Source organism: Neolamprologus multifasciatus, chromosome 22 (genome assembly GCF_963576455.1).
Source record: "Neolamprologus multifasciatus chromosome 22, fNeoMul1.2, whole genome shotgun sequence".
Lineage (NCBI taxonomy): Eukaryota > Metazoa > Chordata > Actinopteri > Cichliformes > Cichlidae > Neolamprologus > Neolamprologus multifasciatus.
In genome coordinates, this window is record NC_140459.1 from 8,902,392 (window position 1) to 8,921,764 (window position 19,373).

Consider the following 19,373-nt stretch of genomic DNA (forward strand, 5'->3'; position numbering starts at 1 on the left):
CCACACATACCACGTCAAACTTCCCACACTGATGCTCAGGTTTCCAAGCTACAAGGTTACAGGACGGGTCCGGGCGATTCTGGACACACTGAGACGAGATGATCACAACCAGAAACGCACAAAGAATCTCCGATATTCATGAAGCCGGGATTAGACTAACGTGTGTTACTCAATAGTCCAGCGACGAGGAGCGCAGAGCCACTCCTTAAGCAGTATCGTTAGAAGGCATAACATACTTTTTCACTGCTATGCAGATGACACCCAACTTTATCTATCCATGAAGTCAGATATAGCACGCCAATTAGTTAAACTGCAGGAATGTCTTAAAGACATGAAGACCTGGATGTACCTCCAACTTTTTGCTTCTAAATTCAGAGATTTTTGTACTTGGCCCTAAAATTCCTAGAAATATGGTATTTAACCAGATTCTTACTCTGATACTTACCCAGGAACAACATCTGAGGTCTCTGTCCAGAAGCGCATGTGAGAGTGTCAAGAGCATTTACTTCAGGTTCTAAAGTCTCCCCCACCCCCCCAAATAAAACCACAGAAACCCCCCAAAATCCTAAAAAGATTTTTTAAAAAGCGGCACCGCTATGCTAAGAATCTGAACTGTGCTATGAATCTTGAGATGAGTATATTGAATCTGTGCAAATGTTTAAATAGTTCCCACTGCAGTGTGTTTGCATCACAGTTAGATCCAAGGAAATGTTCTAAGGCTGACATGGAAATCAAAATCAAAGCCATGTTTCTTGTTTGCACATATGCAAGTGCTACATCCATATATGGTTAACATACATCAAATGCAGTAAGTATATACATGCTTCATATAAATATAGTCTACAACTTTCTTCTTATCTTTAGCCCACATAATTAAACATGTGGATGAAATAAAACGTGAATTTTGATTGTATATACTGTATAGCCTATATAATACGTATGTAGCCCAATAAGTACAAAATCCAGAAAGCTATTTAAAATGGGATGGTTCATTTACAAACACAATTCTAACTTAAGTTTCAAACTTTTTTTTATTAGAAATGTTAAAATTGTTACATGCTTAAATTTAAACAAAATGACAGAAATCTGCACTTTCATGAACACACTTTTGACCAAAAATTGAAACCTAATTTTTCATATTTTACTTGGTTAACCCTCTAAGGCCCACGATTTAATTGTCCATTTTTTATTACTTTTGATTTGACCTTTATATTTACCTAGATTAGCCTTGCTTGGTATCGTCCTTTTCAGCACAATTTCACATGTTGAAATTTATAGTTATTTTATTTATTGACACACTGTATTAACACAGTTGATCTGAAATCACACAAAAAAAACAAACATAAAATCCTAGTAGGAAAATCTTATATAATTTTTAATGTAATAACCACAAACATTTTTAGTGAATTATTTTCATAACTTGAAATGCAAATATAAACTTTAAAACGTAAAATGTTTTTAAACAATAAAGTTGTACCTAAAAATGCAGCCAATGCCTCAGGTGTTTTTGTACAACCATTCAAAAATACTAGTAAAATTAAAATTACAGAGCAATCAGGTGTCTGAATAAGAAGCCACACACAGCACACAAAACAACACCTACACTACACTGACTACACAAGACAAGACAACGCACTAACTACACACTCCAAACACGCTAAACGTCACAAATCTCTCACATCTCATAACTCACTTTCTCTCGTTGCTATCACTCCCCAAACTCCCCTCTTACTTAACAACAACAAAATAAAAAAAACAACCAATAATCCCAGAAAGTTAATAACACTCACCTTCACTCCAATTCCAGAGTGTAACAATCAACCACCTGTGATGAAATCTGAAATGTCCATGGTGTTCATTCAAAATGTGCTCTGGCACAATCATAGGTTGATTGCTACTGACAACAAGAATTAAAACTGGGCCCCACTATGGGCTGAACCATTTTTTTAATGGTGAAGTGTGTGTGTGTGGGGTGGGGGTTGGTGGTAACACTATGCAATAAATTCAGTTTTAGAATTCATATCCAGTTTATATTCAGCTGTGCTCAAAGTGTTAATGCTAGCTTATTTTTTTTTATAAACAAAACAATCACATGCAAAACTAGGGCGGCACTAGGGATGGCAAGAGATTATTTTAGGGTGGCACATGCCACCCCATGCCCTCTTATAGATCCACCCATGTCTGAAAGTTGATGCCACATACTGTGGAACCATCCTTACGCCTACTCGAAAGCTTACAAAGATCCTGCGTGATGAATGGAAGATTTCATCATCGGTAAACGGGTACAGGTGTGAACATCCATGTGCATCATTGACCTATGCAGGATTTTATTATGCTAGTAATAGTATGTCTCACATTGACAGGGGAAATAGTGCCCCCTGGTGGTGAAAGCTTTCGTTGTATTGTGCAATACAAATCTATGGATTATAGATTCACAAACTATTTTAAATCACTCTATTTAAACCCTGTTGTTATTATTGCTATATACAGAAAATCCACATCATTTGAAAAGTTTTGGCATCATATTAAGATATTTTTAAAAATCCTTAAATAATGGTTTTCAATGGCAGATTCACTACAAACCACAGATTATGTGAGGGTGTTCAACATATCTTTTATGTTGAACATGAAGGATTTGTTTCAGTGCAGTTTTTCTTTATCAAGTGAAGGCTGAACCTAAAAACAGCAGGGGTTGTTTGAAGAGCACAGAGGTTTGAAACTGTATATGTTCTGTGTAGAAACACAGAAGCTAAACACAGCCACGGAAAAGAAAACATTTCCTTGTCAATATGAGAGTAGATGGTTAATTAGTCTGAGGTTTGTTTTATGTCTTTGTCCCAGGTTCAAGTGAGACAGAACAGGGTGTTGGGATTAGGATCCAGTTACATGTGGCTACTGGGAGGTGGTGGAGGAGGAGGTGTTGGTGGCAGTGGCAATTGATCATTGTTCATCTGCTTTGTGTCAGTAGAGCGAGTGCTGATACGAAGAAGCCCCAGGTGGCGCATTTCCATCGGTGATGTGGGCGGGCTCGCCTGGGCTCGCAGTGATGGAGCCACCATGCTGCTGTCGAGCTCACCCTCTGCCAGCCAAGGAGGGATCGGCAATGAATCCGTGGGGTACAGATCTGGCACAAAGGCTGAGTTGTCAATCCCACCTTGATGAAAGAAAAAAACTGAATTAGTACCTCAGGGTTCAATATTGGAGACATTGCTGTTCTCTGCATTATTTTTTTTTATACAAGTGACACTGTTATTGGCTGCTCCTTTTTATTAATGCACCTGAGCAGTACTTCATATTTTATTAGATTACCTCTGTTCTCTAGATGCTAAGTCTATATAACTCTTTATGTTTGCAGATTTTCATTGTGCTTGGTCCTTCTTGTCTGTGTACATAAATCAAACTCAACACGACTATAATAATCCTATGATAATGCGTTGTTTTCACACATGTACTGCACCTTTTTTAAATGTATTGCATATGTACTGTCTATTTAGTTCCCTCTGTTATATGTTGTATTCTTTGTGTTTATAGTAAAAGCATTTTCTGCTCTCTTAATTATTTCTGAAAAATATGTTTTCTCTCATTTTCATACGGGATGTAGAAAGTGAATTATTTCACCTCCTGGTTTGGAATCTCTCATGGGGGAAGAAGGGTATGACGAGTCATAGCCAGAGGCGCTATCTCCCTCTGAGAACCCAAAATCTAAAAATGAAAATGAGAAAATTTGTTGACTAAGATTTTAAATCTATAAAACAACAACAACAACAACAACAACAACAACAGCAGACATACAAACCTTCATCACCAGAATAGGAGAGTTTAGCCTGGCTTATTGACTTTCCTTTTGGCATCTGTAAGAGGAGGAAGAGTCATTTGATCACACGCTGTTTCAAAAAACATGGAAAGTGAAGTAAAAAAAGAGACAAGACCAACGCCCTTCAACTATGCTACCAATGTTGCTGTTACATATTCCGTCTAGCAGAGGGCACTCTGCAACTTCCCTGATGGCAACAAGCATGTTTGCAACACTACAAACAACAACCAGCTGAATTGAGGATATAATTCTCAATATATAAAAGACATCACAAATGTATCATGTCTACTAGTGTTTCATGTATCTGAAAGGGCCGTATTTGCAGAAGACACTTCTTCTTCACTGAACCTCACAAAGACATAATCAGCTCTTTGCTCTTTGTGGTAAACTCATTCCCTCTCTTTCTCTTTACCTTCTGCTGGTGTTCCTTCTTTGTGTGCTTGATGACTGTCTTTGGTGAAACGCCCGTCTTTGACTCCATTCGGTTCTTCATGGTTCTCTTGAAGATCTCCTGGACTTCTTTCTCATCTTTGTTGATTATGAATTTGCTGCGACTGAACCTGTGGCGATGCTATGAACAAGAAAAGAAAACTCATTGATAAAAACAAACCATGAAGACCATGAAGTCAAGCTCAGCCACAGTCCAGGCAATTCAGCTGGTCTCAGTGCTGATATACAAATATACAAATATACAATTATAAATCTCAGGCAGCTGGATTTGAGGTGCATGAAACTGCTCACAGTTGCATCTGTAACTGCTGTGCCTGACTTGATCATTTGCATCTGTTGATGCTGATTCCTGGAAATATCTTTCTACCGTGGTCCTGACTGATACATATATTTTTTTTATTAGTTTATTAGTGTCACCTTTAAGGAGAACAGTAGAATAACCTTTCATATCTTTTCACAGGAATTGAGTGACTGGCATGAGCAGGACAGAAGAAAAGTGTTATATATGCATTTTTTGTTTTGATTTTACTTTGATTTTGTGTGTGTGTGTGTGTGTGCATGCATGTGCGAGCATGTGTGTGTGTGTGTGTGTGTGTGTGTGTGTGCGTGTGTGTGTGTGTGTGTGTGCATGTATGTGCGAGCATCTGTGTGTGTGTGTGTGTGTGTGTGTGTGTGCATGCATGTGCGAGCATCTGTGAGTGTGTGTGCATGTGTGAGAATGTCTGTGCGTGTGTGTGTGTGTGTGTGTGCACGTGTGTGTTTGTGTTAGGGTGTGCATTTGTGTGACCTCCTGCACATAAAAAGGATCATCTCCCCCACCCTGTATATGGCTTAACCCATCCAATGGTCTCAACATACACAAACACAGGTGAGGTCACAAAGGCAGGAAGTAAAACCTCCTCACTAAATAAGAAACAGAACGCTAACCATAGGATGTGCCTATAATAAAACACTACAGCCTCCCCCACCAACAGGCTGGGGAGGTCAGAAACAAAGGAATGTCTTTGATCATGGTGCTTGAACTAAGACTTACAAATTTAAGTAACACAATGACAACATTTAACATTTTGACTCCAATGAAATGAAAGTGCAGCACTAAGCTGCTTTAGTAAGCCCTCCGTGTGATGACTGAATGTGCTCATTACCTGCTTCCTGCTCTTGTAAAGATGCTGATCCAGAAGGTTGTGAGCGTTAGCTGCCTCAGCTTCGTTCATAGCCTTCATGGCGTGCTCGTGCATTTCCACGCTCACTGATGGAAAAGGGTCTCTAGTACAGAGGAAGACAATCGTGTCAGTGATTTAAAGTAATACTAGAATATTAAAAGGGCTATGTTCCCTCTGGTTTATATTTTAAAATAGGGTTGTGAAATGAGCTGTTTTCAGGCACTGAATAGTTGCAGTGCTCCTAGTTAGCTAGTTAGATTTTTCTTCAAATTAAAATAATTTTTTGTGGCCTCTGATTCATCACCACCTAAATATATAATGGCTTGTAAGTCTGCTTTTAGCTCTCCTCTTATTATCAGAAAAATCCAGATTGCTTACCTCGTAGTGGGCTTTGCACAGTGACCATCTGACATGTTCGTCCTCATGCCAGGCATGTCCTCTGAGTGTTCACTTTCAAACTTTTTCCTGAAATCAATAGCAACACTTTCTTTACGGATAAATTCCAGTGAGCCTCTACGCTCGCCCTGCAACAGAAGAAGACAGAGCTTTCTTTACATGTGGCAAACTTATTAGTTTTCTATAATGAGCATTTTAGCAAAATATACTTAAAATGTACAAATGATGCTCACTTCAGCCACGTATTCCATGGCATCCTTGAGGTTCAGTTGATGGAAGACATCAAACACGTCATCTTGTTTCTTCCTTGCAGATGGCTTCATCAAAATCCTCGACATCCACTTCTCCTCAAAATACTTCCACCTAAGCAAAAAGAAAACATATCACTGTAGCCTATTTTAAAATGAAAAGGCATTTTGAATTTATGTACCAAGTCTTTTCATACTTGCTCCTCTGACAGTTGTGTCCTATTTGTCCTGATATGTCTTCTATGGCGACCAGAGTGTGATTAAACATCTAAAGAAAGGAGAAGGACTCTAATAACTGGACAGAAAATGGTTGTGTAGGTGAAACATGAGATGTTTTTTGAGATTTACCTTGTTTGTCATTTTTTCTAGGAGTGTGAGCTCTTTCACTTCAGCTCTCTTTACTTTCAGCCACGTGACCAGAGGTTTCATCGTCATTCCCTGCAACAATGTGAAGCAGTAATGTGCAAACCTTTAGCTCTAATGCAGACTGTGTAAGAAGAAAGAAAATAATGTATACATTTAATAACAAAAGCCAAACTTTCACTACCTGCCAGATGACAGTGAAGTAAACCACAATGAGTGTAGTGCAGACCATCAGGTTTTTCTCTTTTATCTTATTCTCATCCAGCATCACAGCCAGGCCATACGCAACAGCTCCTCGTAGGCCACCGTAGCTCATAATCACCTGATCTATGAATTCCAGCGGGACCAGCCTGTACCTGTTGAGGATCCAGGTGAGGAAAAACACACCTGCAGTACAAACACAAACACACAAAGTTATTTAGACTTTACATTATTGTGCCTTTTTGATTTATTTTAGGGAAATAATGCATCCTTGTAAAATTGTGTCATCTTGGGAGCAGCAGCAGTGGAAAATTTCTTTGTATAACACATAAACTTTTTAAACCACAATGTGTGCGTGTGATAGCAAAAGGACCAAATCTCACCAATGAATCTATACACAAAGACGAAGAAGACTGTGAGGAGGATGAAGCCCGAGTTCCAAACCCAGATAACCTTATCGATGGCCGAGATACCGAGGAAAACAAAGATGATGGTTTCTGATCCGTTGGCGAAAACCTTCATGGTGTATTTGACAGTTTGGACTGAATGCTCATGCATGTTTGCTCTGACGTACTTCTGACATAACACACCGCAGAAGACAGTCCTACAGAAGGAAACACAAATATAAACTTTGTGCATCTAAATATGTTTACTACAGTTTTTACATATAGAAAATGGATACGGACATAATAAAACAAATTATATTTCAATTGTGAAATACTCACGAAAGGATAGCAGACAGTGAAAGCATCTCAGCAGTCAGGTAGGAAAGGTATCCCATGACAAAGATGAAGCCTGGCTCGATGATCTTGACATTTTTTGTGCATCTGGTCAGAAGCGAAGTTAGTAGGCCGAATGCTATGCCCACAAGGGAACCACCAAATGCAACCACAAAGAAGGAAACTGTGGAGAGAGAGTCCCAAAAAGTAAATTCTGTTCATCTGGACGTATCGTTTTCAGTGGAAGAAATGTTTTGTGATTCACGCAAGTGACTTCATCACTCTGCCCTAGTTTATAAGGTTGTGGAAACGTGCAGTCAGCTGCATGCACTGATAAATTCTCTATTAACAGCTTAATAAATGTCATGTCTTACCTATTCCTTTAGCAATTTCTGCAGCATCAATTTGGGATGCTCCCAGTGACACAAATGCATCAAACACATTGAAGAGCACCTAAGAGATGAAAGAAAAATTGGATGGAAGAAAAATTAATGACTGGTCATCTGGTAAAAATGTTTCCCAGACTTGTCCATTCTAGCTTGTACCATTCAACAGGAGAAAAACTTCTATCACATTCTCAACATGGCAACGCCTTATGATTTAGGTGAGGGTGCTGAGCATGCAGGAGTTTGTAGAGAGGTGTAACAGCTCCAAACTTGAACTGAACGTGAGCAAAACCAAAGAGATGGCGGTGACCATCTCCAGTAGGCAGAGGGATCTGGCTGCTTCAGTCACCACCACCATCCATGGGAAGCCAGTGGAGGTAGTTGAGGTATACAAATACCTGGGAACCATCTTTGACAACCTCCTGAAATTCTCTGCCAACACAGAGGACATTTTCAGGAGGTGCCACCAATGGCTATACCTCCTTAGGAAACTCAACTACTTTGGAGTCAGCACACCCATCATGATGACTTTTACTATGCCTTCCTGGAAGGCATCATGACCTTCTCCATCTCCTGCTGGTTCCACTCCCTCAGCCTTCAGAACAGGAACAGACTCCAGCACACTGCATCAGTGTACTCTAAAATCATTGGCCTGCCTGTCAGAACTGTTGCACAGGTTTTTCAGCCAACAGGCCCTTAGACAGGCAACCAAAATTATTAATGACCCCTCTCACATTCTTCACGCCACATTTCAACAGCTCCCCTCTGGGCGGCGCCTCCACTGCATTTTCTGCAGGAGGAGAAAATGCAGTGAGCCACCTTTGTCCCGAAAGCCACTCTGCTTTTTAACTCCAGCCAATAAGCCCATTTCCCACACCATAAACATAAACTACTCTACACTCTTTTTATACTGCCGACAGTTTATTCACTTTTAGTCACCTACAGTTTTTTATTCACTTATTCAGTGACTTTAATTTTAAAACTGTGTATATACTGTGTATTTTAGGCATCATGCTGCTCTGTTGTATCATCGCCCCTTGGGGATAAATAAAGTCTCTCTGATTCTGATTCTGATTTTTCCAAGAGTTCAGTAACAACTCATCCAAGAGGTCACAAAAGAACCCAGAACAACATCCAAATAACTGCAGGCCTAACTTGCCTCAGTCCTGGTCAGAGTTCATGACTCCATCATAAGTTACTGGGCAGAAATGGCCTGCAGGGCAGAGTTCCAATACAAAAACCAGTGCTGAGCAACAGGGAACACAAAGAGTTGTCTCAGTTTTGCAAGGGAACTGGCAAAACTCCATGATCTGCTAGAGGCAATGGCATACCGTTGGGGCTGGATCAAGTGTACCTGAATCCTGCCTTAGTTACCCTGCAGTAGACCTAATCTGCTGGGGAATTCCCATGATGCATTGAGTTTTTCTTCTTCTGTCACCTTTCTCGATCATTCTAGTAATGTAATAATGTTAGTTATTATCCATCCCTTACTCTCTTCTACAGCATGCCTTTTGTACTGTCTTCCTCCCCTCATCCCAAGGGGGTCATATGATTGTTGGGGTTTTCTGTTTTTGTATTATTTGTATGTCTTTACCTTACAATATCAGGCGCCTTGAGGCAACTGTTGATTTTAGCGCTGTTTAAATAAAGGCTGTGCCATGACTTTAAAAAGGCGGTTTATGCTCGAAAAACCTTCAGTGCGGCTGAATTACATCAATTCTGCAAAGATGGCTGGACCAAAATTCCTCCACTGTGCTGTAAAAGACTCATGTCCAGTTATCGCAAATGCTTGATTGCAGCTGTTGCTGCTTTGGGAGGCCCAACCAGTTAGTTAAAATTGGAAATCGGGAAGGGGGCAAACACTTTTTCACACCACTGTACATAAATAATTCTGTCTTCTTCTTAGTCCTTGTCAGACTGTCTCTTTACTCCCAGTGTGTTCCCTAGTGTTACTCCAGCTGCTTTTGTTAATGTTATGTTGTTGCTGAACATTTTAACCAATAAAGGTGTGTTTTCTGTTTATTTCTTCTTTTTCTGCATATCTGCATCTTGAACTTAACACTCCAAACAGGTCTGCAAGAGCTGCAAACTCATGACACCTCTGGTTTGATTCACCTAATTTTGAGACTATTAAGGACCAGATATTATTTACTATGTCCTGATAGGTAAAAGAGCTTTTTTCTTTTCACCACGACTGTACATTTACAGAGACGAAGGAAGGAGGAAAGAATTCAGCTGGTCAGATTTTGTTTCACTGTCCTTATGCAGTACAACATGCTATAGTTACATAAATGCATTTTGTTACCAAACTGACCTTTCATAGTTTCCTTTTACAAATTGCACATTGCATGTGCAATTTGTAAAACTTCTTGATGCATTTTCAATCATCCAGGAAAGTAAATCTCCAAAAGGTACTCATGGCCATTGATCAGTGGGTTTTGGTCAGTGGTTGTTGATCAATGGTCATGAGAATTTGCATAATTATGATTAAGGAACTGACCTCCCAGCCCTTTGTTCCTTCAGTGGGCTGGTTTCAGTCATTATGCAAATGTACTGTTTATAAGATTTGTGGAAACCTGCAGTCAGCTGAGACTGAAGAAGTCACTTGGATGAGTGACGAAACGTTTCTCCCACAAAACGCTACGTCCAGATGAAGAGAATCAACTTTTGGAGAATTTGTAAAACTCTTACACTAAAGTGCCCAAGTGTTTACTTACGTTACTACATTGCTATGATGGGTTCTCAGCAAACTCACAAACTGTTATGTTACTTAAGTAATGCTAAACACAACAATGATGCATACGAACCACTGTTACACCGTCGTTGAGCAGCGACTCTCCAAACACTATGATAAAGAGGACGTCGTTAACGTGGACCTGCTCAAACACAGCGATGACGGCCACGGGGTCCACAGCAGCCATCAGACTGCCAAAAAGAAGGTACTGCAGCAGACTGATGTCCAGGTCACCTGTACAGATACAAAGAGCAGGAAATATATTCAGTTTTGCTCAATTGTACTGTAACTATGATCAATCTGGCACTTTGCTGCAAACTGAAATGCTGGAATGAAATGCTATGTCTATTGGTAAAACATTCTCATTTATTGGTAGGAAAAGTCCATGTCAAATCTCTCTCCAGTCTCTCCAGTGCACTGGTTTGGCAGTGGTCAAACTCAGTATTCTTCACCCAAAGGTTAAGGCAGGGGTCCCCAATCCCAGTCCATGAAGGCCGGTGTCCCTGCAGGTTTTAGATCTCACCCTGGGTCCACACACCTGAATCATGTGATTAGTTCATTACCAGGCCTCTGGAGAACTTGAAGACATGTTGAGAAGGCAATTTATCCTTTTAAATAAGCTGTGATGGATCAAGGACACATCTAAAACTTGCAGGGACACCGGCCCTCTTGAAATGGGATTGGGGGCTCCTGGTATAAAGTCTCAGACAAGCCCGGAGCTGTAATGGACTAAAAATCCACTTAAATCTGACTTTCATTTGTCTGCATTTTGATGAAGCGTTAAAAGGAAGTCAAATTAGCTGTTAGTGATGTCGATGTTTAATGTATCCAAACAAAGAGTAAAAGGGATGTTTTAAAGGATTGGTTTTATACTAAAGAAAATTCTTCTCAGGCAGCTTTCCTGAGTCACCGCAGATGTAAAAATATCATTTGTGTGACGTGTCTTTGTTTCCAGAACAAACTTCAAGGCAAAAAAACTAAGCCAAGGCTGAAGTACTACAAACTGCAGTTCCTCTAGTGGCCACTTGAGGCTCGTTCCAAAGGCAAATTAATCTCTATAGACTCCTACTTAGAGCATTAAAAGTGCCATGATCCAGTGAGTTTTGGTCTTCCTGGAGTAGTTTTCCACTTCTCTCCCGAGATCCTGGCTCCACTCATGCTGGCTCATTGACCGCAATCAGTGCACAGTATTTAAGACCAACTCTGACCTGCACTCTCCACCAGATCATTAGCTAAAACCTTGTGTGACCTCTCGGTCTTTGTGTTTTCAGCTTGGGCCTTGGATCAACATTTACTCTTCTCAGGCAAGAACCAGAAAAACCAGAAATAATTTCTTTCTCATCACATAAAAAGAAAGAAGAAAACAAAAATATTCAGAAATTATAAAAAAAAAAAAAAAATCCCTAGAAGAAGCCTACGTGTCCCGCCAAGATCAGGAAACATTGAATAAAATACGCAAAACAAAACTAGATTTAAATGAGATAATTGAGTTTTTAAAAAAAAACAGAATTCTTAGTACAAAGACTACACTTACAAAATTATGAACATGGTAATAAATCTCGTCAATTTCTAGCAAACCAGCTAAAAATAAATGAAGAAAAAACAACTATATGTGCTGTTCAAGATTTATCTGGGAACACAATATGTGACCCGAAACAAATAAACAACATTTTCAGGGATTTCTATAAGACGTTGTATTCACCACAAATAAAAGGAAATTGATCAGTTTTTGGATAACATAACTCTTCCAACATTATTAGACACTCAAGCAATGGCACTGGATGTGCCACTGACGCCAGGTGAACTCCAGGAAGCCCTGATAAGTATGCCCAATAATAAGGCTCCAGGTCCAGGCGGCTTTCCTGCAGAATTCTACAAAGAATTCTGGACGATTCTAGCACCAGTTTTTTACAGAACTTTGTTGGAAATCAAAGAAAACGGCAGATTTCCTTCAAATATGAATTCTGAAAACATTAATCTCCTGCTAAAACCAGGCAAAGACCCTGTACATCCCTCAAGCTATCGTCCAATATCCCTTATAAATGTAGACCTTAAAATAATCTGCAAAGCTCTCTCAAAGAGATTAGAGAAAATAACCCCCCTCTTAATTCATCCTGACCAAACTGGTTTCATAAAAGGTAGGCACTCATCAACAAACGCACGTAGATTATTTAATTTGATAGACTACTCATACAGTAAAAACATCAAAACTACAATATGTTCTTTAGATGCAGAAAAAGTGTTTGACAGAGTTAACTGGAAATTTTTTGACCTTTTTTTTTTTACCCTTGACCTGCCTCTGCTTCCCCCACCAAGATCCCAATTCCAGCCAGCATAGTGTCCTCTCACAGTTCATGTTATTTGCAACCTTCCCTTAGTCTCACAGTTCATGTTCAGAGTCCCTGCTCAGTTCACAACCTTAGCTCTGTTCACCTTGTGCATCACGCCATTGTTAGATAAAGTTCTTTTGTTTATCAGTTTCTCGAGTCTCAGGTTGAATCTGCGTTTGAGTCCATCTCTCGTCTCGGGCCGCTGAGCCTTGACATCACTTTCTCTATGTGAGCCGTGGTAGCAGGTTTGCTGAAATGAAACAAAATAAAAATCCTCTCTTACCCATGAGTCCTCCCATGTGACACCCCCACAGCGACAGCCCCAAACTGGCGGCATTCCAGCAGGTCCCAATGACAGCATAGACCAAGATGGCACCCAGGTTGGTGAAGAACAGTTTGTTTGGCATGTGGTAGCCTGCGTCCAGAATGACTTGAGGCAACAGGAAATAGAAGAAGACTGTCGGGGTCAGTGAGAAGGTCTGCATCTTGTCTGCACCCCAAATCATGCCACCCAAAACGAAACCGAAGCAGATGAGCAGGACGCTCTCGGGTATGACGTTGGTGACATGGTGGTTGGACTCAATGACTGAGAGGAGAAAAAAAAGATCAAGACAAGAACCATGAATCAATACTATCAACCTTTGTAACAACCTTTGATTTTAAGCCAGTCTGCTTGTAGTCAGGTAGGAGCTGGCAAACTTTCAAACCTTCACTGCACTTTAAGTAAAACCATATACATAAAACTCCATTTGATCATTTGCAACTGTTGCAATAATTTATTTATATTTAGGGACTGTGGACAGATATATAGCAGGTAAGATAAGTCACCAGTTTTCTATGCAAATATATTTCTAAAGGTGCTATTGAAATGATATTCTCACCAGATCTTGGTAACAACCCATCCAATTCACATATGCAATGAAATAAAACTATAGATGTTCAGAAATTAAATCATGTGTTAATGAGGAATGACATTGGAGGGGGGGGGGGATAATTGAAGAGGTGGAGAATGTGAGCTCCAATAAGCCATGAAAAGTCATGTCACCAGCTGTAATTTATCAGTAATTACAAAGCAATATAATATCACCTTATTCAGTCCTATCTGATGGCTTAATAAAAATTGTCTCATTAGGTCAACAATGTTAAGTTATAACATTTTGCTAACTGTCAAAGATGTGCCTTAATTCAGATTAGTCGTAAGCTGGAGAGGAAATGGCGTATCACTAATTTTGAAGATCATCATTTAGCCTCGAAAAAGTGTTTGCGACTGCTGGGAAGCTGGAACATCTTCATCAATCATGTTCATCACTGATTAAAGAAATTAAGAAAAAGCCTACGTTTCTCTTTAGCCTTGTTTCCAGGCGAACAAAAAGTAAGAACTCTGTTGAACAAGCCATTCATTTAATGTTAACTGGTACTGACTAGTGCTGTCAGCGTTAATCTCGTTAAAATGATGTTAATGCCATAACCGCATTAACCCGGCAAATCTCCATTAGCGAGTTAACGCAGTGTGCGGGGCTGCACGGCGTAAAAGCGTTAGAGCGGTTTTAACGAGATTAACGCTGACAGCACTGGTACTGACTTCATGAATTTCTTCACAAATGAAATTTTAACCATTAAAGAAAAATTACTCATAATCACTTCACAGATGTAACCACTTTCTGTACCACTGATATTCATTTAGTTTTTCTCAAATCGATCTTTCTGAGTTAACTTAACTTATTGCTTCCTCCAAACTATCAACATGTCTTTTAGACCCCATTCCTATAAGACTGCTCAAAGACGGCCTACCATTAATTAATATTTCAATCCTGAATATGATCAACATGCTTCCTTCAGGCAATATCATTAAAAGGCATGCCTTACATTGTCCCTGCTATGCACATGAAACACAACTTTATCTATACATGAAGCCAGATAACACAAACTGCAGAAAGGTCTTAAAGATAAAGACTTGGTTGACCTCCAATTTTCTTCTTCTAAATTAAAAGAAAAATTAGGTTATTGTACTTCGCCATAAAATTGTAGAAATATGGTATCTAACCAGATGCTTACTCTGGATGACATTAGCTTGGCCACCAACCTTGGGGTAATTTTTAACATTCTGTCTCAGAGTGACGCTGAAAAACTAGTTCATGCATTTATTGCTTCCAGGCTGGACTACTGTAATTCATTATTATCAGGATGTCCTAAAAACTCCCTGAAAAGCCTTCAGTTAATCCAAAATGCTGCAGCAAGAATTCTGACAGGGACTAGAAAGAGAGAGCATGTTTCTCCTGTATTGGCTTCTCTTCATTGGCTCCCTGTTAAATCCAGACGTGAATTCAAAATCCTGCTCCTCACTTACAAAGTCTTAAATAATCAGGCCCCATCTTATCTTAATAACTTTATAGTACCATATAACCCCATTAGAACATTCTGCTCTCAGACAGTTGGCTTACTTGTGGTTTCTAGAGTATTTAAAAATAGAATGGGAGGGAGAGCCTGTAGCAAATCATCTCTGCTTTTAAGATTAAGCTTAAAACTTTCCATTTTGCTAAGCATACTGTTAGGCCTGGATTAGGTGACCCTGAATCCTCTCTTGTGATATAAGATTTGGACCTATTCGAATATAAGTGAACTTACACACTCTTTTTTTATAACTATTTTTATTTATTTTGTGAGCACTTCCTTGAGAAATAATTAAAACAATTAAGAAAATGAGCCAGTGACAAAAATAGATGATCAGAATAACCCTAAACTACACACATATTTAAAAATACATATTTAAAAATTACAAAATTTCTTGGGTGCAGATGATTTTGTCTTGATGGAAGATTGATGGAAGAGCACTTCCATCAATTTGGCTTTGCAAGACTTACTGAGTTTGCAGAGCCAGGCAACCAGGATCCACAGGGCCACCAGGTACTGTGTGGTGACGTGATGCCACTTCCAGGTCACAATAGGCAGTGTAGTGATGGGCACCGCTCCATGACCACCCTCTTCAGTTGTGTTAGAGTTTGAGCCCGTCCCAGTGTCTGTTTGAGAATTTCGGGGTTCTTCACTAGCCAGGCTCAAGCTTCCACATGCCATCAGCAGCATGCACAGAATAAGTGTAAATCCCCAAGAAGTTGCCATTCTTGGATACAATGCTTTAAAAATTGTAATCAAACTGTTATTTAGACTGTTAATGCAAATGCTCAGGTCAGCCTCAGACTGTAGCTTAAAGTCTCATTCCCTTTTCTGTGCCTTCTTCTCCCTCAGATCACTCTCATTGTCCTCCAAGATCTACTTTCTGGATAAGGAGCTTTTCACTGCAGGTGAAGCTCAGCCCATTATGATGTTGGTCTTTCTCCTCCCACTCGTGTACCCAGACCAGTAAGTGTGGCCACATCATTCAGTGGTATAATTAAAGTCCGTGAATCCCTTTATTACCAAGTTTTCACTAATATTTAAATTCTCTGATGGAGTTGATTAAAATATTTTTGGAAGAAACATCTTATTTACAAACTTATGAAGCTTTTTTTAATCCTATTGTAAATAACACATGTTAATATGAGCTTGTTTGAAGCTTGCGTATGTGAACTTATCAATTCAAAAGAAAGAAAATACTGTAACTTTGGCCACCAAACATATTTTCTTTCCTAGGTTCACACTTAGTATGGTGTTATGACAGGAACATTTACAACAATGAGTCCCAAAAATGTCTGTTCCTTTAAGACTATTCATAAAAAACTATAATAGCTATATTATCACTACTTCTTGTGTTGATCTTTTTATCAACTTAAGTTGTTATGGACATTACAGTTTTTGAACATGTGTTTGTAATTTATGCCAAGTATGTGTCAATATTCTGACTTTGTATGCCTTGAATTCGGGTTCTAAAAGGGATAATTTCAGGATTATTTTGACTATAAGCAATAATCGGATAAAATATAGGATACTGTTGATCACAGACCACTTTGGGTCAAAGTTACCAAGAACAATTGTTTTGATACATTTTGAAATTTTTATGTAGTCATATAAAGTAACACCTGTTTTAACTGAGAATATTTTATTTGTGTACGGAGGAAATTATCCCCAAAGTACACGTGTCTGACGCAGCTTCTTACTAAGACTTCAGGTGATGAAGAAATTATTATCTTATGTCCATTCAGACCTCCAATCGATCTCCAGAACCACAAACCTCACTTGAGGTGGCTCAGGGAGTTGGGAAGCGTATCTGTAACCGGAAGGTTGCCGGTTTGATCCCCGGACTCTTTGTCCTGGTCGTTGTGTCCTTGGGCAAGACACTTTACCCTACCGCCTACTGGTGTTGTCCAGAGGGGCCGAGGGCGCGATATGGCAGCCTCGCTTCTGTCAGTCTGCCCCAGGGCAGCTGTGGCTACAACCGTAGCTTGCCTCCACCAGTGTGTGAATGCGAGAGTGAATGAATAGTGGCATTGTAAAGCTTTTGAAAAGCGCTTTATAAATCCAATCCATTATTATTATTGATTCTTTTCAGGAACACTGTCTGCAGGTTTCCCCGTGTAAACTTGTATATTCCAGCTATAACTTGGCCCTGCAACACAAGTTGCCCATATCTTTATGCAATATTTAGACTGCTTACTTGACATATACTGCTTGAAAGGTCAACATCCCCCAAAGCAACCGGATACTCATTAAGTGTAAAGTTTGCAATTCGAGTAAATATGGGCTGGCTGGCGCTCCACACACTTGTCTCAAACTTCTCTGATCGCTGCAAATGTGTCTTGTTAGTGACGGCCAACCAGCCGGTGGAGTCAGAACTTTCTTGCTGTGAAGCAACAGTGCTAACCACTCCACCACCGTGCTGCCTGATTACAATCGATTATTTGCAAAGTTTAAACAAAGACATAATTAAAGTTGACATATTATGCTCATTTACAGCCACAGAAGTTATTCTTGGACTGGATTAGCGTTCCATTATTCACGTTGTCTTAATAATCCTAAATTTATCTTCTGCAGAAACATAAGAATTTTAGGTGCAATATTAAAGAGAAAAAATAAGATATATGTAATCTATAATGTTTATAAATGTTTTATAGTCATAAAAATAACAGAAAAATTATGATAATTATTTATTGAGCACTTTTTAAAATTCACCCTGCAAAGTCTTTCACAAGGGCAACGAATCAAACACAGCATGAAAAAATCAGTTCTGAAAGAAGTATCATGAGTGTAGTGTAGACGTGCTGAGGACTCATGAACAAATGAACGGCAAACACACCTCTTATTAGGCTGATCCAATGTCCAATAAATCCACCAAACCCAATAAATCTATAATAAAACATACTTGTAACTAGTGCAAGGAGGCTTAAGCAACCTAGTTCAGAAACACTAGCTTTGATTTTTAGAATGTGTAAGAACAGTGTCTTTATCATTACAGCGATGCAGACAGACTGTCAGGGAAGAAGGAGGATCTGTCTTTTTCGACACCATAATGACGAGTGGACTGGAAAGCAGGAAGGCACGTAGCATAGCACCTCAGAGCTGAACCTGAGCTGCTGCATTTATCTATGTAGCATGTGGTTGCCCATTTACCCTGTCGGCTAAACGGGCACTTGAAAGATCTGCCTCAATGATATGTTGTAATGTTCCTTGGAAATGACTTTGAACGGCCTTCCTGGAAAATGCAATAATTAAATTGTGTAGTAAGATAAGTATTAGTCCCAGAGATAAGATATTCACATTATTACATAAGCAAAACACACAGGTCAGCAATAAAAAAAATAAATTCAGCATATCTAACAATAACAACATGCAAACATAGAAGAAAACAAATATTGTTGCCAGTGTACTGCATGAGCCCACACAATTTGCAAACTGATAGAGTGATATGAAGTGCTACTATGTAATTAAGAAAGTGATCTATTTTAAAGCACTTAAACAACCATTATGAGCGTTCTATGGAAGCTGAAAAAAATTCTGTTTTACCATCCATAACTCAAAATTTCGAGATATGTGTTTCAAAATTTGAGTTAAGAAGTCGAGATTTCTTTGAAAAAGCTTGAAGTTTCAAGTTACCTCTGCCAATCAGGAAGCTCGGTGAAGGTACTTAATGGTCTTGTTACCAAGAAGCAGAACGTGGAAGGCATCAGCTATCAGCGCTACTGATAAGCTACCAGTGTTACAGCTAATGGTCACGAATGAGTAAACTACTGAGTACTGCGTGGTCAGCACGGTTTCATAGATGATGAAATCCTTGTGTTACTAGGTGAATCGCATGGTGTTATTGCCTGCAAAACAGCATATTTATTATGTACATGTTTATTATACATTGCTAGCTCACTGACGCTATCACTACCTGATTTTGAGTGTGTCTGTGTCCACCCGTCTGTTTCCAGGTAACAAGGAAATTAAGCCATTCAGAACTTCGTCATTGGTGTGGTAACTGCACCGTATCGGATTGCAATGCCCTACAACGGATAGTGAGAGCAGCTGAGATTATCATTGGAGCCTCTCTTCCCTCCATCACGGACACTGGTTGTGACACCTTCATACATGTCACAACCAAGCACTTATCTGCAGTTTCTCACACACACGCACACCTTCAGACACCAAGTTACTTT

The 19,373-nt window shown here is 39.5% G+C and overlaps 1 protein-coding gene across 1 annotated transcript; it reads right to left on the reverse strand.

Moving 5' to 3' along the window:
* Nucleotides 1–906: 906 nt before the first annotated feature.
* On the reverse strand, nt 907–16,963 carry LOC146492889 (sodium/hydrogen exchanger 3-like). Its single transcript, XM_085148463.1, has 16 exons — nt 15,666–16,963; nt 13,088–13,390; nt 10,548–10,708; nt 7,729–7,807; nt 7,361–7,538; nt 7,019–7,239; nt 6,619–6,821; nt 6,420–6,509; nt 6,269–6,339; nt 6,057–6,186; nt 5,806–5,951; nt 5,410–5,530; nt 4,227–4,385; nt 3,797–3,851; nt 3,619–3,702; nt 907–3,154 (listed from the first exon to the last, which is right to left on the reverse strand). The coding sequence occupies exons 1-16, from the start codon at nt 15,919–15,921 to the stop codon at nt 2,883–2,885; spliced, it is 2,529 nt and encodes an 842-aa protein (XP_085004589.1). The 5' UTR covers nt 15,922–16,963; the 3' UTR covers nt 907–2,882.
* Nucleotides 16,964–19,373: the final 2,410 nt, after the last annotated feature.

Excerpts from the sequence above, each read along its gene's own strand:
- LOC146492889 (XM_085148463.1), bottom strand. The coding sequence starts at position 15,921 with ATGGCAACTTCTTGGGGATTTACACTTATTCTGTGCATGCTGCTGATG. Across the intron at positions 7,808-10,547 it reads TCAACGACGGTGTAACAGTG|GTGCTCTTCAATGTGTTTGA; the intron begins GTTCGTATGCAT and ends TTCATCTCTTAG. Across the intron at positions 6,187-6,268 it reads CACAACTGTCAGAGGAGCAA|GTGGAAGTATTTTGAGGAGA; the intron begins GTATGAAAAGAC and ends CTTTTTGCTTAG.